Raw genomic sequence first — 22092 nt, 5'->3', positions numbered from 1 at the left:
CATGGGGGTCAGGAAGATCCCCTGGAATAGGAAATGACACAGACAAAGGAGCCAGGAGGGTTACAGTCCATGGGGTCACAAACAGTCAGACACAACTGAGTGCGCACATGCACACATACACACACACTACCCTATACTGTAGTAGGTATCATTTGAGCCGCATTTCAGAGATAAGCCTACTAAAGCTAGGAGAGGTTAAATGACTGTTCAAGGACAGTCTGCTAATAAGTGCTGGAGCCAGAATTAACACTCAAGCCTGGGTGGCTATAGTTCTACACTGCAGGCAGTAGTGGTTCAAAAGTAGTGTCCATCAGAATCACCTAGGGAGCTTACTGAAGAGAAAAAAAAAGAAATAAAAAAGATTCCCAAACCCCAATCCCTAAGATTCTGCTTCAGCAGGACTGGGATATTTCCCCCCCTACAAGCTTACCAGGTATTTCACCACAGGAGTGGGGCCTGACATCCCTCTGGTCATGAGAAGAGATGACAGGCAGGAATACTGATGAGGGATTCAGAGCATGAGAACCAAAACTACCTTGAGTCCTAAGAGTTCTCTAGCCTACAGTCTACAATCTGTGGGCTCGTAAAAGAATTGGACATGACTTAGCAACTAAACAAGTTTTGTACTTCAGAGAAATTTCCAAAGCTCTGTGCCAGAGAAAATTCGGCTTCACAGAGATCTCAAAGGAAATTACCATGTTGGCAAGAGCTGAGAGAAAGCAGCCTTTTCTCTTAATCTGTAAGTCACCCCAGGATTAAGACAGTCAGGGCACCAAAGGAATGAATTATGTTTGAGAGGAGCTATGCAACACAGAAGACACAGGACAATCATGACCAACTGTAGGAATCACCTACATCCCAGAGCACTTTATTAAGACCTTATTGCTTATGCATTTAGACACTGATTGAGTTAAGCAAGTTTCCCTGTGCCTGGTCCCAGGCCACTCCATGTAGAGTTTCCCAGGCAGATGGGAACTGGGTCGCTGTGAGGAAAGGGCAGGACCCAGAGAGGGAAGGATGATACCTCCGAGGAGCTCCAGAGGGGACAGTGGGCCTTGAGAGAGCCCTTAGGGTGAGCAGAGAGATCAGGAGTGTAGACTCAAGCCAGGGTCCAGGAGCAACATTCCCTGAAATGAGTCAAGCCCCAGTCCTCTCTGAGGATTCCAGAACAAAGGCTAGGTGTGGAGAGAGCAGGGGGTGTTACCTCTACATGCTGCTGGAGCCATGGAAGCATGGCAGAGGCCTGGGTGATGGACATACACATAACCTTCAGCAACTGGGCTTTCCTACATGACACTGGGAGATGAGCTATGTATGGGGGAGCCATGTACCATGGTTGGGCTGGAGCAGCCAGCACCAGGCCTGGGGAGCTATGGGTCTGCTGGGGTGATCACAGCAGGCAAGGAAAGCCAACTGCATTCACGCAGGATGAAGCAGCATGCCTCCTCCATCAGCATAGGATAACTTCTCAGGCCTCTGAACGGATGCTCCCCTAATTCCTTAGTCCAGAAGTAGTTGTGGGGGGTGGAAGAGTTTTCTTAATCAAACCCAGCCTTCAAGTCTCCCAGGGATAACCTACCTCCAGAGACTAAGGTGGCTGCTCCCACTTCCCCTGCTTTTCTTACAAGGCACTTGTTACAGGGCTGCTGAGGGGAGGGGTCAGCACTGGGAGGTGGCTCTGATGGTGGTGCCCAACCTACAGGTCAGGAGTCAGGATGGAGGTGGTGAGGGGCTAGCAACTGCCATAGTACAGGCGTACTGCCAGGCCGATGAGCAGTGTGGCCAGGAAGAAGGCAGCGGTGAGCTGAAGCCGCAGCAGGGCGGCTGACAGCACGGCATTGACCACCAGAGAGCAGGACACGACAAAGAGGCGTGTGATGCTGCTGCCGTGTTTCATGACGGCCGACATGAGCAGTCCATTCAGTGCCTGGCTCAGCACCACGAGTGCCGCCCATCCCGAGAAACCCTCCAGGAGGCCCGGGCCGGGGCCACCACCTGCATGCAGACCTAGGTTCAGGAGCACACCAAAAGAGTAGAGGAAGAGGTTTTGAAGGGCCAGCGGCAGCCGCTGTCGCTTCATGAGCAGCTCTGTGTACACGGAGGACAAGCCGGAGATGAGGCAATACAGGATGAGAAGCAGCAGTCCCAGTGGAGTGATGTGCAGGGGCATGGGGCTCGTAGCAGCTGCTGAGGGGGGCCCGGGAAGGGTGGTCCCTGGGTCCTGGAGGCCCCCGGCTGCATAGCAGGCTCCGGCGGCCATCAGCAGCAGCAGTGCTAAGCCCTGGCGTGCAGAGAGGCGGTGTCGGAGGCAGAGGCAGTAGAACAGGGCTGTGCTTCCAATCTTGAGATTGCTCAGCACCTGGTAGGTGCTGGGGTCCATGTAACGTTGCAGGTAGATCACGAGGTTGTTGTTGGCGCCGTATAGCAGGGCTGACAGTGCAAACGGGGCGGCCTGGCGCCAGGGTGGGGTCCCCTGGGGCCATGCTTGCCAGCCCACCAAGAGGGAGAGGGCGCAGAGCAACAGCTTGGTCAGTTCAGTCAGCAGTACAGCCGAGGAGGGTCGGAAGGGCACACGGCCGTCCACGTGGCACAGTGCCAGCAATGGGGCATGGGCACCGTACATAGCAGTGGACAGGAGCAGCATCAGGGTCCAGCGGGCCTTCCTGGGACGGCCCAGGCCTGGCACACCCCCATCCTCTACACTCATGCCCAAACTAGACCCTGGGTGGCCTGTGTAGCTAGCAAGGCGGGGTGAGGTGGGCTGGGGGTTGTGACATGTTCAGGGAAAATCAAGTTATGGAGCTGGCTCCCAGGAGGGAGGAGCCTTGAGAGAGAATACTGAGAGTCAGAGTTAGCTGCAGACTCCACAGTAAGGGCTAGAAAAGGAAGGGTGGGTGGCTCTCGAAGCCATAGTCTTGGGGCCAGTCCCATGGGGTTATGGAGGCAAGGGGTTCAGGGTGTTGGCTGATGAGCCACTGTCCAGTCTCTGCCGGAAAGGAAGCAAGGCTGAAGGTGGTGGGAAAGCTGGAGACAGCAAATGGGTGAAAGCCAGGGTGGCCAGATATGGAATCTGTGGCTGAAGGCCTCCACCTGCTGCCCCCAGCTGCTCATCCTGCCTCCCTCATGGAATCCAGAGCTAGTCGGGCCCTTTGCGCAGTGATTGAAGATAGTCCCTCAATGTCTTCTCCACATTGGGCACAGCATACGCCTGAGCTACATATATGCCAGTGCAGGTGCCCACGGCAAAGCCCAATACTGCTGATGCCCTCAGTTTGGCCACCACATAGCCAGCCAGGAAGCCCTTGAGGAATGGAGAGGACAAGAATGAGGCATCCTGTAGAGGAAAATGTAGGAGAAAAGTCAGCCGGGCTTTCCCCTTCTCTACCTAGGAGCTACTCAAGCCGAGCTTAGCACATCCCACTAGCTATTCCTCCTTACTCTGGAAAACTGTAGTATGCTCACCAAAGTTTTTCAAGATTCTGGGGCAGAAAAAGAACCTAGGAGTCATGACCACACAATGTCAGAACCCTGAGGTCCGAAAACTCTAACCAGAGAAGCCCACTGAGAGAGATATCCCTGATGAATCTGAGCCCTGCCTGCTTCTCCAGTCTTATTTCCTAGAATGCTGCCCCTACTGCAGCCAGACCAAACTGCTTTCACCTCTCATGTTCATCATGCTACCTCCCACTACAAGGGTTTTGCCTGTGCTGTTCCACCTGCCTGGAATGTTCCCTCCTCCCCTCTTTACCCTGTTAACCCCTATTTAAGATTCTAGTTCAAATGCCATTTATAGGGAAACATTCCTTGGGGTCACAGAGAACAGGAACTCAATAAACAACAACTTGCTGAATAAATCTCTACCACCCATTCAAAAGCATATTGGATAATAAAGCCTAAGGGTGGTGGGGTGGTGGAGGTAAGCAGCAGGCACACCTTTCTTTACCTGGCCTACACCACTGTTGACTTCATCTTCCACACGCTGCTGCAGGCGTTCCAGCTGGTTCTTGAGAAAAGCCAGGTCCTTAAGCTTGGGAAGAGAATCCTAGGACAAAGAAGAGGCTGGCTCCAGAAGGCTGACACAGCCCTCTACCCTGCTCAAGTCTGAGCCTGAGAAACCTCTTCCTATAAAACTTTCCTGATGTGATAGTAGTAAAAGAAGAAAGGCATTGAAAAATAAAGAATTCACATGAGGAAGGGATGACAGATGGGATCTGCATCGGTAACTTACAAACACTCTTATAGGAACTTTATACAGCAAGCAGTGTATAGGGGAGGAGAAGGGACAGCTGCTGCTGCTGCTGCTGCTAAGTCACTTCAGTCGTGTCCGACTCTGTGTGATCCCACAGACGGCAGCCACCAGGCTCCCCCGTCCCTGGGATTCTCCTGGCAAGAACACTGGAGTGGGTTGCCATTTCCTTCTCCAATGCATGAAAGTGAAAAGTGAAAGGGGAAGTCGCTCAGTCGTGTCTGACTCTTAGCGACCCCATGGACTGCAGCCTACCAGGCTCCTCCGCCCATGTGATTTTCCAGGCAAGAGTACTGGAGTGGGGTGCCATTGCCTTCTCCGAAGGGACAGCTAGGGGACCTTTAGTTAGGCTTATCAGGAAAGCACCAGTCAGTAAGTGTGCATTCTTAGTCTCTCAGTCGTGTCTGACTCTTTAGACCCTATGAACTGTAGCCCTCCACGCTCCTCTGTCCACAGGATTTTCCAGGCAAGAATACTGCAGTGGGTTGCCATTTCCTCCTCCAGGGATTTTCTCCATCCAAGGATTGAACCCAAATCTCTGGGGTCTCCTGCACTGGAATCTTTACCACTGAGCCTCCTGGGAAGCCCATTAGTGAGTATAAGCTACCTGAAAGTCTGTCTTGTCCAGTGTGTTTGGAGGCCTAACACAGGAACTGCAGGTACTTAGTAAATGTATGAGCGGTGCTGAACTTCCAGACTAATGGTGAGTAATGGCCTGAGGCAGTTCCTTGGACAATTTGGGGGTAAACCTGATTTCTACCTAGGCTTCTCCCCCTTCCTCCCTAAAGCCACCCCAAACGGAATGTGTGGATGTATGAGCTGGAGTTTGGTGAGGAGATAGGGAAGGTGGATGTCTGCAGGAGTATGAGTAAATGAATTCAGTGATTCTGGTCGTATGTAAGTATGAAATTAGTAAGTGCCCAAGGAATGTGATCGAAAACGGATGTGTCTCTGTGGTCTAGAAACTTCCCGTCTCTAGAAGGAAAATTTCGGGGGTTAAGGAATGGAGTAGAGTTAGGAGTGTCTGCAAGTAACTTAAGAATCGCTATCGTCCAAGAGTGGAAGGTGGGGGGACACTTGGGAGAATCCCTGGCTCTGCTTGCCTCGCGTAATGCTCTGTCACCCCACTTCCCTTTACTGAGGCAGTTGACAGCAGTAACTTCCCTTGTGGGCTTCCCTTGTGGCTCAGCTGGTAAAGAATCCTCTTGCAATGCGGGAGACCTAGGTTCGATCCCTGGGTTGGGAAGATCCCCTGGAGAACGGGATACCTAGAACGGCTACCCACTCCAGTATTCTGGCCTGGAGAATTCCATGGACTGTACAGTCCATGCGGTTGCAAAGAGTCGGACACGACTGAGCAACTTTCACAGGAGTAAAAGTTTGCCCCCAGAAGAAACAAGGGGCACCCTCATCCAGGAGCCTTTCCAATTGTCGCCTCTCCCTAGGACTAAAAAGGTGGGAAGCCCACCCCCGACTGCAGACAATCCTCATGTCCACTCACCTTGTCATCCGCCATCTTCCCTGCAGAACTTGTTGCGCAGGCGCAGCATCGCCTCCCTCCTGGCAAGTGCTGCCGCCATCTTTACTGAGGGCACAGGTACTTCCGGGGCATTTCAGGAAAAGCTGGAGGCGCTTTCCTGACGGTCCTCTTTTCGCAGATACTCCCATGTGACCTCTCTCATTGAGCTGCACCCCAGCCGCGCCAGGCTTCGTGTGCGCGTGCGCAGACGATCTGAACGCGATGATCTCACTTGTTCGCGTGTACGTTCTGCGTCCATTCTCCTGGAGGATTTTCCGCCGCTTGATGAGCTCACTGTTGAGCGGTGACGTCACCGTGTGCGCCGCGGTCCTTGAGCCTCCCCTAGACTCTCGGACGCGAACGCGCAGCCACTGGGAGATCTGGACGTCTTGTTTACACGCGCCCACCTCTAGACTCGAGGCGCTACCTTGGCGGGTCCTTTCCCTCCCCTAGGACCCGGCCTCTGCTCCTCCCTGTGTTTGTGCGGCGCCCGTTGGCCTGGCGGATTCTAGCGCAAAGAGGCTGGACTTGTAGGCACAGCAGCTCCGGAGGCGTGCTGGGCTGAGTGAGGGCCGGCGAAGGCCGGCGGGAACGCGACCAGGGCTATGCTGGGCAAGGATTACATGCTGGCTATCATTCTGGTCAACTGCGATGGTGTGCACAGAGGGTCCAGATGGGAGGGTCGGGAGCTGAGGGAAAACGAGGGAGCGCGAAAGGCTACCTTTGGCTCAAAGACAGGGAACCTGCCTTTAAGTTACTTGCGTACGTTATGTCTTGGGATGAGGACCAGGGGACAAATGAACCCAGATCTTTGCAATGCAATATCCAAGGTTGGAAGCGCAAATATGGGTTGGAGGAAGGGTTATGACAGTGTTATTCTTAGTCCACAAATAAGCCCTCCCTCTCCAATCCTACGTTCCTGTAGACGACTTGTGGGGGGACCAGAGTCTGGAGGGGGAGCCAGGCCTGCCCCCTGGCTGGAGGAAGATCCGCGATGCTGCAGGTACTTATTATTGGCATGTACCCAGCGGTAGCACTCAGTGGCAGCGCCCAACCTGGGAGTCAGGAGATGCAGAGGACCCAGGCAAGGTAGGTGGAGTGTGAGGAGAGGGCTTGAGCTCATGTGTGGACCTAAGCCTGCCACACTGACCTATCCCTCTCTCTACAGAAGACAGAGGGGATTTGGGGACTTCGGCCTCCCAAGGGGAGATCCTTCTCAAGCCTGGAGAGCTCACTGGACCAGAGGTAAGGGGGAGAGGCCAGGCAGAAATGAAAAGCCTGGGGTTCCATAGCACTCAAAGATGCAGCTGGACCTGTTACAGTTTGCTTTCCAGCCCAAGTTCTGGGGTGGCACAGTGGTAAAGAATCCACTTGCCAATGCAGGAGATGCAAGAGCCGTGGGTTTGATCCCTGGTTCAGGAAAATCCCCTGAAGGAGGAAATAGCAACCTGCTCCAGTATTCTTGCCTGGGAAGTCCCATGGATAGAGGAGCCTGGTGGGCCACAGTCCATGGAGTTGCAAAGAGTCAGAAACTACTGAGCCACTGAGCACACACATACACGCTATGTTCTTGGTTCTGTCCCATATTCTTGATTCTCCCAGTGTTTCGTTCCTTGATCCAAGCTCTGTTTTTTGCTGTATGGTTGTTTTATGTATTCTGGATCCTGACCTGTCATGTTCTACATCTTGCTGACTACCCTACCTTCTGTCCATGGAGGTTCCTATCCTGTGTTCAAGGGTCTTCTTGTCCTGATTTGGGGCACTGGTCCACATTTTGGACCCTGCTGCATGTTTGTAAGTTTTATTCTATGTCCTGTGTGTTGAATTTTTCTTCAATTTCTAAGCCATGCTCTGTATTACACTTATTTAATATGTCCTGGGCCCTGTCTCCCTCTGAGTTTACATTTGGGACTCTATATTCTGCTTCTTATCCCACATCTTGTGCCCATCAAGTAGTCTGGTTCTCACCATTGTGCCTTCTGTAGGAATTGTGGTCCTTTTACGAGCTCTGCTCTATTCCAGTAACTCTCTGTCCTGGTATGGTGAAGAATCCTACATCCAGAGAATGGAGCCAGGGGCTAAGGTAGTGACTTAAGCCTGAGGGCCAGCCCAGGACTTTGGGGAGGGTCCCCCAGGGAAAGGTCAGGGGTGAGACTGGGCTGAGCAGAGGTGATAAAGGGTGGAAGGAGGTCTCCAGAGGGTTTATATATGTGGAGCCTGTGACACTGCCCACCCTGCTTCATCCTGCTTCCCTTACTCAGGGGCCTTCTGTCCTTTCCTTCAACCCGTCAGTGCTTTGCAGTCCGCTCTCTGGGCTGGGTGGAAGTACCTGAAGAGGACCTGGTACCGGGGAAGAGCAGTATCGCTGTCAATAACTGCATCCAGCAGCTGGCCCAGACCCGAAGCCGCAGCCAGCCCCCGGATGGTGCCTGGGGTGAGGTGAGCTGGTTGACCCTTCGAGGTATTCAACCTAGCATCCAGCAGAGGTGGCTGTCCCTGAATTGCCTATTCCCCATGGCAGCCACCTTCATCTGAGCTCCGGCCTGACCTCTCCTTGGCAGGGCCAGAACATGCTGATGATCCTGAAAAAGGATGCCATGAGCCTGGTGAATCCCCTGGACCACAGTCTGATCCACTGCCAGCCCCTGGTGCACATCCGTGTATGGGGTGTGGGCAGCTCCAAGGGCCGGTGAGGACCCCCTGCATCCTTGGAAGTGAGAGTTGCTTCTCCTTCCCCCTTGCAGGCTGTGATCCCCACTGATGCTCATTCCCTGTATTGAACCCCTGGACACAGGTCCTCTGACATGGACCCAAGCTCTGCCTCCCCTGCCTGATCCAACCCTGGTTGGGGAGGGTGGGCTCCAGCCCAGCAGGGACAGACGGGGGAGAGTCTGAGAGGCTGGGCTGATTCTCTCCTGTGCTCCCACATGCTTCTGGAACAGTGACAGGTGAGTGACAGCCAAGTGCCTTGAGCTCCAGCCCTGATCTCCCTGTTCCATCCCTGTGTTAACTCTGACTTCCAGCCTCCTGCAGACACTGCAGGGCCCCCACGCCTACCCCAGCCCCATCTCTAGTCCTGCCCTACCCCCATCTCTGACCCTGCCAGGGACTTCGCTTTTGTGGCGGGTGACAAAGACAGCTGTATGCTCAAGTGCCATGTGTTTCGCTGTGACGTCCCTGCAAAGGCCATTGCCAGTGCCCTACATGGGCTTTGTGCCCAGGTAAGGGCCAGGAGTCGGGCAGGGAATGTGGGTATGGAGCTGGGTCTGAAGCTGCTAAGGTTGTTGGGTTAGGGTGGTATTGGCTCCCTTACCTCACTTCCCCCTCCCTTCACCGCATGCTGTCTACACTATGTTTCAGATCTTGTCGGAGCGAGTGGAGGTCAGTGGTGATTCCCCTTGCTGCTCACTAGACCCCATTACCCCTGAAGACCTGCCTCGACAAGGTATGGGGGGGGGGGGCAGGGCTGCAATGCAAAAACAGACTACTTTGGTGAAAGATGGGGAGGGAGATATTTAGTACTTCTCTGCAGATAGAGGACTTCAGAGGTGTCCTTTCCCAGGGATCCCAAATCCTAAATTGGAGGAACATCCATGGCCTTTTTCCTGCTTAATCCAGTTCCCTTAGAAGGGTGGAGAAAGGGGTCATTGAGAGAGTACCCAGACCAACTTGGTGTATATATTTCAGTGGAGCTACTGGATGCTGTGAGCCAGGCTGCTCAGAAGTACGAGGCACTGTACATGGGGACCCTGCCAGTCACCAAAGCCATGGGTGAGAACTGAGTGGGCTGGAGGGCTTGGGCTGTGTAAGGGAAGTGGAAGGTGGAAAAGGAAGGATCTACCACCATTTCTCAGAGTGCTCCCATGGCCTTCTGTAGCCTGGGATGTACTGCCCTTCTCCACTTAGGATTTGAAGCCTGATCCCAGCTATTCTGTTCCCATCTCTCTGAATCCTAAGTCAGTGAGAGGGGCTTAGACACTCCTTGCAGATCCTTCTTTACGCCTGGGAGACACTGAGGTGGGCATGTCCCCCCTAGGCATGGATGTGCTGAACGAGGCCATTGGTACGCTCACCACCCGTGGGGACCGGGACACCTGGGTCCCTGCCATGCTCAGTGTGTCTGACTCTGTTATGACTGCACATCCCATTCAGGTACCAGCCAGAAAAGGGTGAAGTTGGGAGCTGTGGAGGGGTGGGCGGGGATGCTAAGTGGTTATTGCTTGCTATTGGAAGTGCTCAAGGGGTCCAGCTAGTATCTGACCCTTCAGTGATTAGGCCTGATTTGGTCAGGCAGAGGCTGGTGCAGAGGAGGAACCACTGTGGCAGTGTCCTGTGCGCCTCGTGACCTTTATTGGTGTTGGTCGTGACCCACACACTTTTGGTCTCATTGCCGACCTGGGCCATCAGAGCTTCCAGTGTGCAGCCTTCTGGTGCCAGCCCCATGCAGGGGGACTCTCTGAAGCTGTGCAGGCGGCTTGCATGGTGAGTTAGGGGTGGGAATGGGTGGGTGGGATTGCCCTGCAGCTGCTCTATTCTGTTCACTGGGGTTCAGGATTAGCAGCCTCTCCAGAGATCACAGACCAGCCATGCCAGGGCTGACTGTGGTTCGGGAGTATTTTATTTAACCCTCACGCTGTTTTTAGTAGGTTTTAATTGTCAATATCTAAAGGCCAGGACATTTCACATAATAATAGCTATTCCTGTTTTTCTTTAAATGTCAGAAGCTCTGACACTTGGGTCCATATGCGTACATTTCAGCAAAATTGTGTAAGGGCTGTGCCTTATAAGGTGAACATTCTCTTTCCTGTTTTCTCTCATTTAGGTTGTTTTCTGGTGTCTGGGAATATGAATGTGGGACATTTGCACTCAGTTCAATTCACTTTCACTGAAATATGAGTAGTTGCCAGAACTCAACCATACTTGACCCTGGGAATTCAGTGGTGTGGAAAGCATGGCCTTTTTCCTCACAGAACAGTTAGGTTAGAGCAGAGATAGATGAGAAGGAAGTTGTACATCACAGGATGATGGACGCTTTGGCCCCTTCAGAGGTTCAAGGAGGCTCTCTGAAACAGGTGATAGAAAACTTAGAGTTGAAAGTCCAAAGAGGAAAGTTATCCAAGTGAAGGGGAGTGGTTTCAAAGATGTGCTGTCAAGTACAGGGAACCACAGTGGTCAAGGTGAGAGGGATGTCAGTGTCTGAAAGAATGTAGTTTACCTGGAGTACACCAGTGGGGGTAGGGTTGGTGGGTGGGGGAAGGATGGATGGAATGAGAGACAGGGGCAGAAAGAATGGCAGAATCCAGGTCACAGAACTTACAGGGTAGGGTGATGAGTTTGTTTCATCCTGAGGCACGATAAGCCATTGAAAGGTTTTGAGCAAGACAGTGAAGTCAAGTTTGTGGATTTGGAAGATGACTTAAACTACAGTACAGGTTTAAGATTTGGAAGACACCAGAGAAGTAAGAAGACCTTGTAAACCCTGTTGAATTCAGGAGAGAGAAGAGCAGGGCAGTTTTGCACTGGGACCGGGTTGTAGAACGTCCCCTTGACGAGGGACTCCACTTTGCCAGGGGCCAGTCCACTGTAAGGAGAGAGAGAGAAAGCCAGCATAGTGGTGGGTATGGTTAAGAACACAGGCCCTACAGTCAGAACTAGTTTTTATTTCCATCAATTTCTGACTCTTGTTAACTTGGGTAAATCATGTATTCTCATTGAATCTCACTTTCTAATTTGCAAAATGGTGATTATAACACCTGATAAATAACTGGATCAAGTAGAGTATAAAAGAACTTAACACAGTGTCAGGCTTTCCTTAAATGCTCAGTAAATGCCAGGTTTTAGACTTTTTGTTAATGAGCTACCTGTAAATGTTGTAGGGGCTCCAGACATGGCAGGTTACCCGCTTTTTTCCTCCTGATGCCTTGTCCTGCGGAAGCTTTCAGGGAGTCCAGGGGCCAGAAGGAGCTGGATCCTCACATTCCTCTTCTCCCTAGGTTCAGTACCAGAAGTGTCTTGTGGCCTCTGCAGCTCGAGGCAAGGCCTGGGGTGCCCAGGCCCGCGCACGCCTGCGGCTCAAGCGGACCAGCTCTGTGGACTCCCCAGGAGGTCCCCTGCCACTTCCCCTGCTCAAAGGAGGGGTTGGGGGTGCGGGAGCAGCCCCTCGAAAGCGGGGTGTCTTCTCTTTTCTTGATGCCTTCCGGCTGAAACCCTCTCTGCTCCACATGCCCTAAGTTAATTGGGGAGGACTGGGGAATGAGGCTCTGGGTCCACGCCCAATTCTGTACCCGTTCTTTCCCCAGGGGCCTGTAGCCTCTCACCTTTTGGAGCCTTCTCTGCGTGCCCCATTGACACTTGCCCACCCTCTATTGCCCAATTCATTGTTTGTATGGGTGATTGAGAGGCCCTGTACCACAACCTAGGCTGCAGGCTCTCCTTTCCCTGGGTCCCTGTGTTCCTTGCCCCTGTCCAACCCTGGACAGTTGGCTCTACCTCAGCAACACTTTATAGCAAAATCAGTACAAATAAAAATCGCTCGGTGACCTCACTGGATGTAAGTATATTGGGCCTGGGACAGGGTTGGGAGTTAACAGCCTGTATGAGTTAAGTGTCTATATCTGCTCTTGGTGTTGGTGGCAGCTGATAGTCACATAAGGGGATGGGAGAGTTGGAAATCTGACTTCATTTAACAAGTATATTTCTAAAGGACTTCTCTGTGCTAGGCATTAAGTTGGCATTGGAGGTGTAATCAAATAGGGGCTCCACCTTCTGAGACTGTCAAATAAACGAAAGTCAAGGACTGAAGATAACATGCAGTACAACTGGGAAGTCTCAGAGGGTTGTGGGAGCTCAGGTGAGACACCTCAGAAGTACCTGGTCTGAGACACTTTAAAGTGTACTAGGCTTCCAGATAAATATATTCCAACCAAGAGAGTGTAAACGTTCAGGGAAGTGGACAGAAGTTCTGGAAGTCCACTTGGCTAGATCACAGTGGGGCATATGTGGGGCAGGAGCTTCTGGTGGTGTAAACTTGCTTCGGAGAGCAACTGTGATTTGGAGAGGGAACCCACAGGGGACTTAAACTCCTAGAGCAGCACCTCCTGGAAAACAGCCCCATTTCATACCATATAGTCAGCACTCCCGAGTGTTAACTAGCTGACATAGACGGAGTTGGAGCAGGGTCTCCACGGCGATTTTCAGCGTTCCTGAATTGTCCTGCCTGGAGGGTCCAGGAAATCTGCCCTGTTGGGGGCGTGTCCCAGCCGACTGGGTGCGGCCGCCCCGGAAATGACGTGATGCCCCGCTGGCCGTGCGGAAGTGGAGATGGCGGAGCTGTATGTGAAGCCGGGTGAGCGCGGCGGGTGGGCTAGGGAGCTGGGTCCTCCCCTGGCCCAGGCTGGGGGCGGTTACTGTGTGGGGTGCGGACCCTCTGTGGCCCCCTCGGGCTCGCTTCACGTCTTCTCACTTTTGTAGGCAACACGGAGCGCGGCTGGAACGATCCGCCGCAGTTCTCCTATGGGCTGCAGACCCAGGCTGGCGGACCCAAGCGCTCGCCTCTCACCAAGAGGGTCGCCGCTCCCCAGGATGGATCCCCCAGAGGTGCGTGAGAGCCCTGTGTGCCGAGAGCCCCCGAAAATGGGCTGTGCCGGGATAAGCTTGCCCCGCTAGCCTATTTTTCTCTTCTGAGGACTTACTGAGGGAGAGAGGTTGGAGTCCTTCTGGGGCTCGGTTCAGGCCTTTTTCTGAGCTCCTCCGAATCGATGGACATGGATTTGGGTGGACTCCGGGAGTTGGTGATGGACAGGGAGGTCTGGCGTGCTGCGGTTCATGGGGCCGCAAAGAGTCGGACACGACAGAGCGACTGAACTGAACTATCTGTTGCCCAGGTTTGTCTCCAAAGAATCTGCTTTCGTTCTAGGTGACCTCATCCAGACTTACGGTTTTTAATGTAGTTTTTGTTACCAAATTATTTTCAAATTCTGTTCCAAACTTGGATCTTTTCTCGGAACCCCATGGTGGTACATCCATTTGTATGTTCTACCTCATCACTGGACTGTATGATAAGCATCTCAGACTTAACGTGTCATTCATGTAATCAGTATCATTTACTGAGCACCTGCTGTGTTTGAAGGCAAACTAGACAGCAGTGAACAAGACAAAAAGTTTTGTTTTCTTGGCGAAAGATGAAACTTTGGAGAAAGATGAAATGGTGGTAAGGACTCTGCAGAGAAATAAAACAGGGTGATGTGAGAGTCATTGGGTAACTAAGGTATCTGAAGGGCTGACATTTAAGCTGAAACCTGAAGGATTAAAAAGGCAGTCATGCAAAGATCAGGTGCAAGAGTATTCCAGGCATTAGAAACAGCTAGTGCAGAGGCCCAGAGGTAAGTTTGGCAAATTTAGACTAAAGGAATATCTGATGGCTAGCGCATAGTGGGCTAGGGATAGAGTTGAAGATGATCTGTGGCACTGAAAGGGCTTCCCAGGTGGCACCATGGTAAAGAATCTGCCTGCCAGTGCAGGAAATTGAGGAAACACAAGTTCGATTTTTGGGTCAGGAAGAACCCCTGGAATAGGAAATAGCAACCCACGCCAGTATTCTTGCCTGGAAAATTCCATGGACAGAGCATCCTGGTGGGCTACAGTCCATGGGGTTGCAAAGAGTGGGACATGATTGAGTGACGACTGATGTGACCCTGAATAGGGGGCTCAGATTCAGCTCTTTTCATCCCTCTATTATCCACACCTATAACACTGCAGAGTTACGATATAAATCAGTTTCTTAACCTTATCACTACTGGCCTTTTGGGCCAGATCATTCTTTTTTGTGAGGGATTGTCTTGTACATGTAGGTACATTGTAAGATGTCTGCAGCATCCCTGGCTTCTACTCACTGGATGCCAGTAGCACCCACCCTAAGTTGTGACAGTCAAAAGTGTCTCCAGAGGTTTGGAGACAAAATCTCCCCAGATTGAGAAACACTGATTGACTTACATGTTTAAAAAGATCACTATGTTTGCTCTATGGAAAACATATTTTAGGGAAGAAGTGAAAAAAACTATAACACAGGTAAAATATGATAATTTGGCCAGGGGTAGGAGTACTAGAGGTAGTAGTAATTGGATGGATGTGGAGAAAGTCAGTAGGAATGAGTAGATATAGTAGGTGAGGTGAAAGAAGAGGCTATGTAACTTACATTTTTTCACTTGAGGAACTGGACGGTGTTCATTGATATGGGATAACTGGGTTTTGGCAGGGGAGGAGAAAAGCAAGATTTCTGTCTTGGCCATGTTGAATTTGGGCTGCTACTTTGGGGAGAGCTCTGGGCCTGAATTATAGAAATGTGTCACTATCATATGAATAGTATTTAATGTCATGAACTTGAGTACAAAAAGTGAAGACAGGATTCAAGACAGAACCCTAGTGTTCTCTAGCATTTCAAGGTTGAACAGAGAATTAGCAAAGGAGGCTGAGAAATGACCAGTGAAGGAAGAAAAGTAGAATTACTCTCTGGGAGAAAGTAGTATCTTGATTGAACCCTGATGAATGCTGCTGAGAAGTAAGTAAGAGGGAGAAAAGGGACCACTTGATTTGAAAGACGTAGCAATCACCAGTGATCCTAACAGAAGCATTCAGGAGTGATGAGAAGTAGGGCAGTACCTGAGGATGGAATGTGAGGTAAGGGAGAGTTCTGCGTGCTGATGGGATGGCTCAGTAGAGGGAGAACTGATTGCTCAGGGGAAAGGGATGACTGCAGGAGCAAAGCCCAGAGAAGGTGAGAGAGGTGGGTAGAGCCCAGCTGGAGAGAGAGCCTCTGGGAGAAGCGGGAGCCTTTCATCTATTAGAAGAAAAAGGAAAGCAGCTCCAGGTGCAGGTGGGTAGGCAGAACTGGTGGTGAGAAGATGAGCGTTCCTGTTTAATGACCTTTATTTTCTCGGTGAAATGTGAGGCAGGGCCAGAAGTAGACATCAAGGAAAGGAAAATAAAGGGAGAAGGTAGAAAAGTTTATAGGCGATAAGATGTGGAAATAATTGTTCTGAAGAGGAGAAAAACGAGGCAAAGTATAGGATTTTCAGGCAGTGTTAGATGTTTTTTAAAATCTGTAGCTATGAATTTAAACCCATGCTCCCTGCAATTGAAGGTGGATTCTCAACCAGGGAGACCACCAGGGAAGTCCCTGTGCTGCTGCTGCTGCTGCTGCTGCTAAGTCGCTTCAGTCGTGTCCGACTCTGTGCGACCCTATAGACGGCAGCCCACCAGGCTCCCCCGTTCCTGGGATTCTCCAGGCAAGAACACTGGAGTGGGTTGCCATTTCCTTCTCCAATGCATGAAAGTGAAAAGTGAAGTCCCTCAATTGTGTCCAACTCTTAGAAACCCTATGGACTGCAGCCCACCGGGCTCCTCCATCCATGGGATTTTCCAGGCAAGAGTACTGGAGTGGGGTGCCATTGCCTTCTCTAGGGAAGTCCCTGTAGCTATATCAATTTAAAGGGAGTGATTTTAATGCATCTCGAAAATCTGAGTAACTGCGCTAGAGGGTTAGGAGGGGTGGACACTGTTGTTGAAAACAAGGCAGATGATGAGATGCTGAAGGAGAATGGTCACTGGAGGTGAGGTCAAATTGACAGACCAATTAGATGAATTATCATCCATGTGCATATTAATACATGAAAGTAATTTTTGACTTTTCTTCTCCAGTATTCTCGTTTTTCATAGTGATTCTGCCATCGTGTCATCAAAGTCAGAAACCAAGAGTCACTCTTGGCTCCTGTCTTTCACCCCCATTCCATCAAGATTTGTTCTGTCTCCTCCTAAATAAATCAGACCACCCCATTTCCCCTTGTCTACTCTCACTCTAGTCCATGCCAGCATTCTCTTTCCTGGACTGTTGTTAACCTCCCAGCCGGTATCCCTGCCCTTCTTTACCTATTCTCATCAACTTTTCACAGACCATAAAGAGTGAACGCCATAAAACACAAGTTTAGTGACATCACCCCCTGCTTTTATAAACCTGGCAATGGTTTCCCGTTACCATTAAAGGAGTAATAGCTCAAAACTGGGCTTCTCTGGTAGCTCAGCTGGCAAAGAATCCGCCTGAAATGCAGGAGACTCCAGTTTGATTCCTGGGTCAGGAAGATCCCCTGGAGAAGGGATAGGCTACCCACTCCAGTATTCCTGGGCTTCCCTGTGGCTTAGTCGGTAAAGAATCCACCTGCAGTGCGGGAGACCTTGGTTTGGTCCCTAGGTTGGGAAGATCTCCTGGAGAAGGGCATGGCAACCCACTCCAATATTCTTGCCTGGAGAATCCCCATGGACAAAGGAGCCTGGTGGGCTACAGGCCATGGGCTCGCAAAGAGTCGGACATGACTGAGCGACTAAGCACAGACAGCTCAAGACCAAACTCCTCCAAAGTCCTGCAGGGTCTGGACCCCTACTTACCTTTCTAGTGAAAGCTCATAATTTCTCAGTGTTAAGCATTTCTAACCACACAGGCCTTGTTTCTGGTCCTTGAACGTCAAGACTTTTCCCTTCTCTTGGGCACTGCCGTTACCTATACCCTAGTACCTGGTTCCTTCAACTCTTAATGACTGCATCTATCTCATCCAAGTTCTTAACTTTGTGAGCACTTTTTGCTACTCAGTTTAGCAGCTGTACCTATATTCTTACACTTAATCATCGTAACCTTGTGAAGTAAGTGCTGCTACTGTAATATCCCCATTTTATAGAAGAGGAACCCAAGCTCAGAGGTTAAAAGTAACTTGCCAAATGTCACATTGTGTTGAATTAGGGCAAACTTTGACATCACCTTAGAAGGCCTTCCTTGAACACTCAGTCTAGGTAGGGTCCTTTACTACTATTCTGCTTTACCACAGCATCCATTTTTCTTTCTTTGTATATAAGCCACATTTGCTTGATCCTGCTTTATCTTTTCAGTCCCTACCTCAGAGACATCTCCTGGGCTCCCCCCAATGGGGCCTCCACCTCCTTCAAGTAAGGCTTCCAGACCCCCCCAATTTGTGGGGAGCTGTCCTCCCTCCAGAACGGAGCCCATGGATTCCCCAGTCGTTGAGTCTGAGACTCGGCTGGAAGATGTACTGAGACCTTTGGAACGGGCATTGGAGGACTGCCGTGGCCACATAAAGGTAAGTGGGAAAGCTCCCATCAACAGCCAGATGCAGGTGTGGCTCCCAAAGGTAGACCCTCTGACCTGATGAGCAGTCTTAAAGGAAAGTAGAGTGGTCTTCACCTCTTTGGCCCTTAGAATCCCATGGACAGAGGAGCCTGGTGGGCCACAGTCCATGGGGTTGCAAAGAGTTGGACACAACTGAGCGACTGACACTTTCACTTTCCTTATTGTAAAGCAACACTATAGAATTAATTTTTAACCATCTGAAAAACTCCAGAAATTTAAAAATTCTAGCCATACACACATTTTCCTTGAAAAGAGATCCATAGATTTCATCAGATTCTTGGGCCTCTAATCTTTTTGTAAAGAACCGTAACTCAGATTGAGTATAAAATTCCTGGGCCAGACAGAGCATGTGCTGCCTACCCTGCCCCTGCAGGGCTGGCAGCACTGACTTGGAGGGTGCTTCTGTCTCGCAGAAGCAGGTATGTGATGACATCAGCCGACGCCTGGCTCTGCTGCAGGAACAGTGGGCTGGAGGGAAGCTGTCAATGCCTGTAAAGAAGAGGATGGCTCTGCTGGTGCAAGGTGTGGTGGGGTCCCTTGGTATAGCCTAACCCCTCATCCTGCCATGGTTGTCCGAGTTGGACTAGGTGCTGAGATTTTGACTGGGGGAGGGGGGAGGAGTGGCAGCTATATCTTTGGCTCCAGGTTGCTTGCTCAGCCCCTCTCTCTCCTCAGAGCTTTCAAGCCACCAGTGGGATGCAGCAGATGACATCCACCGCTCACTCATGGTTGACCATGTGACTGAGGTCAGTCAGTGGATGGTGGGAGTTAAAAGATTAATTGCGGTAAAGAGGAGTCTGTTTTCAGAGGAGGAGGCCAATGAAGAGAAATCCATAGCCACAGCTGAGCAGAACCAAACTGTACCAGGCATCCAGCATGACCTGTGATCCTGTGGGTTCCCCAGACTCATCTCACACCATCTCCTGTGCCTTGGCATGGAAGGCTTCTCTAACTTGACTCCTTTTTACCACTGGGAAGACGGTCTGCCCATGGGAAACTCTGGCCTGACCCGTTTCTGGGGGAAGAGGTCTCACCTGGACCACAACGAGGTTGCTTTATCATACCATATGCATTTCAATAAAAACATCTCAATATAGTGGGCCCTGGGTAGGAGAGATGAGCGAGCCCTTCATATGTTCCCTCTGGTGTCCTTGACTGCTCTGCTTCTTGTTTTCCTCTATTCATCATGAATGGCCTTGCTAAGCATGAGTAGAGTATCACCTGGCACTTTCCCCCAAATTACATGGAAACATACATCCCTTTCTGGGCTGAGTCATCTATGTTTGGATGACTTTGTTTCAACATGGAAACAAAGGCTCAAATAGCATGGGGAGATTTTTTTCTCTTAAGAGGAGGAGACTGCTTATTTGCATTGCATCACCCTTGACGTATGCAAGTGCTACAGAGATTATAACATAGCTATATAAACTGAAGGTGAAAAAGACCAGATTGTTGCAATATGGGTACATGATTTTTCCCCATGGGGGCAGGGGAGGGGGAGCAGGATTATGACTCTTTATCTGACTCACCAAATAAGCTGCTGCCTCGGTTTGGGCCCTAAGGTCTTCTAACACTTTGAGGACAACAGAACCAGGTGGAAGGGGCCAGGAGGTTCACATCATGCTGTGAGAAGGGAGAGTACAGGTTTTCAGTGTTGGAATAAGGTTGGTACTTACAGGTAGGAGGCAGAAAAGGCATGGGGAGAGATCAAAGAAGGCTGTAGGCTGGGGCACTGCCTCTTGTTTCCTGCTTTGAAACAACTGGGGAGGGACTGCTAGAGAGGCTAATTCCGGGAAGGGTGCTTCCTGGAAAGGCTGGAACTGCCCTTGGCAGGGGTCAGGCTATTGCTGTTTATGGTTTGGCAGCTCCTATGACCTGTCCCCAAAGTCTGCCTCAGGGTCTAATTGCTGCTCAAAGTGGGCCCAGAGGGAGCTAGGAAGGGACCTGGGACCTCTAATCCTAACCAGGTTTGCTGGGGCCCTTACATTATGGCTGAGCTGGGAAGATCAACATTGAGGAGAACACTGGAGCCAAGGCATTTCTTTGAATGTTTACTAAGCAGTCAGAAAGTGACATTCTCCATTCCCCTGGCCCAGCCTCAGCTGTAACCAAGTGCCAGGGGTTGGGAGGAGTGCCTACAGACCAAAGAGAAAGTAGAGCTAAGGGCTTGGCAAGTTGCCCACTCCTATCCCTGGTCTAGCTGCCTCAGACCCAACATGGAGGCCCAGAACCAACATATCACCCCCTTCTGGATTAGATGAGGCCAGTAGGCCTTTGGATACCCCAGAGAAAGGAGGTAGCGGCAGCAGCGTGACGGGAGTCCTCTCATTCCACATGTGGTCATCTGCACTGGATTAGATGTCCATTCCAAACTGTTCATCATCTGGGGAGAGAAAGGGCAGGACTGGTTGCTGGGCTGGCAGTCTGTGGCTTCAGTGTTAGTTCAGACAGCCCCCTCAGAACTGACCCCCACCCCCAATCTACGTAATTGGGGCTTTTGGGTTCAAAGCCATATTAAGATTTTAGGGCCTGCTTTCCTTACCGGGTATCTCTTCCTCTGTCTCCTTCTGCTCCGTCAACTCCTCTAGCTTGGGGGGTGGGGCTGTTGGAGGCGCTGTGACCCCGGGAATCTGGGGGAGGCAGCAGGGAGGCCTCCGGGCAGTGGGCGAGTTCTTGCACTCCAGCAGGAACTTTAGGTCGTAGATGATCCTGGTGCCTGTCAAGGGGTAGGGGCTAGGTAAGAGGCAGGAGCTTGGGTACAAAGCTGTTTGGGACCCCAGACACAGGTCTTTTAGGTGCCAAGGGGTTACATCTCCCCTTTTCTTAAGGGCTATTGCTCTGCAGCCCAGTCAGGATCTCAGCTGACTAGCTCTCACAGCACTTGAAAGGCTTCTGGCCCTAACCAAGATGTATCTGAGCACCATAGAGCAAGTGGGGCATCCCAGCTGGTCTAGGCAGGGGCTTTTGGTTTAGGGGAGCTCCAGGAGCATCACCAGACTTGGAGCTCAAGAACTTCTGGAGGTTCCTGTCCTCTGCTGGCTCTGAACTTCACCTATTTGGTTCAAAAGGTAGGGCCTAGCCCTTCAGCCCCAGGTGGATGAGGAAGCCAAAGAACAGATGTGAAGGCTAGTGCTGCCACCTGGGCTTGGACAGGGAGGGGCAGTGCTCCTCCTGTGAAACCCAAGGACAGGCTCTTCTCATCCTGACCCCTCTCAAGTCCTGTTAGGCTCAGCTCAGCCCAGAGGACTTGGCCCCTGCCATGTCCTCACAAGGCCCTACCTCTTCTCACTCCTCCCCTTTGCCTGCGTGGCAGGAACCCCTAAGTAGGTATGATTCCAGGCTGCTCCACCAATCATGCACTAGGCAACCCAGCCAGCACAGCGGCCTAAAGCCCCTGCCCTGACTGCCCCCACCGCCAGCCCCTGATCCCCACCATTTGCAGCTTTGCAAAACCCAGTTGCTTCCTGCTGAGGCCACACAGCCAAGGGGCCAAAGCTCCTACTATAACTCCCAGGCAGCAATACTGGCAGGGGTGGGTGAACAAGGAGCCCAGAACCCAGGCCACAGTGATGATTTCCGCCCGGAGTCACCCGGAAAATAGGCAGAAGGCCATGTTGCATCACTTCGAAGTTTTAGGGAACCGGACATAGGTTCCAAGAACCCACCCTGCTAAAAGCTAAAATCTGCAAGGGGGCCTACACACAACTACAGGCCCGCACCTCCCTGCCCACGTCCCGCGACAAGCACATTCAGGCCTGCCTGCTGCCTGTCGACCCTGGCCCGGCCCTCTGACCTCCGGGGATTGCGGCGTATAGCGTGCCCCCGGCCCGCCCCCCACCCCCGGCGTGCTGCCGTAGCAGTCGGGCAGCCCTTCCCTGCCCCCATGAATCGGGCAGTTGGTGGATGAGGGCATAGCGAACGGAAAGAGCAGGAAGGCAGTGGCTGGTGCTGAGGACGCAGAGCGCAGTCTGTCGCGGACTCTGCCTACCATGTGCGGTCGCAGCCACAACACCGGGACGACGTCACGCCGGGGGCGGGCCGGCCGTCACTCAACCCGAAGATCACGCCCTACCCTCGCGGAAGCAAGCCCCAAACTCAGCGAAAGTTTGCGAGTGTCCCCGGACCTGCCCTGGCCTC

General features: G+C 51.7%; 5 protein-coding genes and 1 long non-coding RNA gene across 13 annotated transcripts; 2 read left to right on the top strand and 4 right to left on the bottom strand.

Annotated features, from left to right (window-relative positions):
• Positions 1 to 162: 162 nt before the first annotated feature.
• Positions 163 to 2713, bottom strand: SLC35A4 (solute carrier family 35 member A4). Its single transcript, XM_055555433.1, has one exon. The coding sequence runs from the start codon at positions 2705 to 2707 to the stop codon at positions 1733 to 1735; it is 975 nt and encodes a 324-aa protein (XP_055411408.1). The 5' UTR covers positions 2708 to 2713; the 3' UTR covers positions 163 to 1732.
• Positions 2714 to 3134: 421 nt separating this feature from the next.
• LOC129633633 (SLC35A4 upstream open reading frame protein) lies at positions 3135 to 5906 on the bottom strand. Its single transcript, XM_055555463.1, has 3 exons — positions 5748 to 5906; positions 3944 to 4042; positions 3135 to 3334 (listed from the first exon to the last, which is right to left on the bottom strand). The coding sequence occupies exons 1-3, from the start codon at positions 5760 to 5762 to the stop codon at positions 3137 to 3139; spliced, it is 312 nt and encodes a 103-aa protein (XP_055411438.1). The 5' UTR covers positions 5763 to 5906; the 3' UTR covers positions 3135 to 3136.
• Positions 5907 to 5973: 67 nt separating this feature from the next.
• Positions 5974 to 12309, top strand: APBB3 (amyloid beta precursor protein binding family B member 3). Of its 7 annotated transcripts, none has more exons than XM_055555408.1 (12): positions 5974 to 6419; positions 6691 to 6854; positions 6934 to 7010; positions 7788 to 7848; positions 8058 to 8204; positions 8327 to 8454; positions 8872 to 8986; positions 9126 to 9210; positions 9453 to 9536; positions 9802 to 9917; positions 10173 to 10247; positions 11759 to 12309. In XM_055555408.1, the coding sequence occupies exons 1-12, from the start codon at positions 6371 to 6373 to the stop codon at positions 11993 to 11995; spliced, it is 1338 nt and encodes a 445-aa protein (XP_055411383.1). In that variant the 5' UTR covers positions 5974 to 6370; the 3' UTR covers positions 11996 to 12309. The 7 variants fall into 7 exon arrangements, with proteins under 7 accessions (XP_055411383.1, XP_055411368.1, XP_055411407.1 ...); XM_055555393.1 differs by having other exon boundaries at positions 10056 to 10247; XM_055555432.1 differs by having other exon boundaries at positions 8327 to 8456; positions 8847 to 8986; positions 10056 to 10247.
• On the bottom strand, positions 11120 to 13022 carry LOC129633637 (uncharacterized). Its single transcript, XR_008705193.1, has 3 exons — positions 12887 to 13022; positions 11627 to 11754; positions 11120 to 11346 (listed from the first exon to the last, which is right to left on the bottom strand). It is a non-coding gene; the product is annotated as an uncharacterized LOC129633637 (long non-coding RNA).
• On the top strand, positions 12957 to 19087 carry SRA1 (steroid receptor RNA activator 1). Its single transcript, XM_055555444.1, has 5 exons — positions 12957 to 13110; positions 13236 to 13361; positions 17697 to 17905; positions 18369 to 18477; positions 18631 to 19087. The coding sequence occupies exons 1-5, from the start codon at positions 13086 to 13088 to the stop codon at positions 18840 to 18842; spliced, it is 681 nt and encodes a 226-aa protein (XP_055411419.1). The 5' UTR covers positions 12957 to 13085; the 3' UTR covers positions 18843 to 19087.
• A 300-nt stretch (positions 19088 to 19387) lies between these two features.
• On the bottom strand, positions 19388 to 21614 carry EIF4EBP3 (eukaryotic translation initiation factor 4E binding protein 3). Of its 2 annotated transcripts, XR_008705188.1 has the most exons (4): positions 21389 to 21614; positions 20498 to 20671; positions 20238 to 20338; positions 19388 to 19578 (listed from the first exon to the last, which is right to left on the bottom strand). XR_008705188.1 is itself a non-coding variant. In XM_055555456.1 (3 exons), exons 1-3 carry the CDS (start codon positions 21573 to 21575, stop codon positions 20310 to 20312), a joined length of 390 nt encoding a protein of 129 aa, XP_055411431.1. In that variant the 5' UTR covers positions 21576 to 21614; the 3' UTR covers positions 19994 to 20309. The 2 variants fall into 2 exon arrangements, 1 of the variants encoding a protein (XP_055411431.1); XM_055555456.1 differs by lacking the exon at positions 19388 to 19578 and having other exon boundaries at positions 19994 to 20338.
• Positions 21615 to 22092: the final 478 nt, after the last annotated feature.

This window comes from Bubalus kerabau, chromosome 1 (assembly GCF_029407905.1).
Source record: "Bubalus kerabau isolate K-KA32 ecotype Philippines breed swamp buffalo chromosome 1, PCC_UOA_SB_1v2, whole genome shotgun sequence".
NCBI lineage: Eukaryota > Metazoa > Chordata > Mammalia > Artiodactyla > Bovidae > Bubalus > Bubalus kerabau.
Note: the sequence above shows the minus strand (reverse complement) of the source record. Positions and strands in the feature narration are given on the sequence as shown.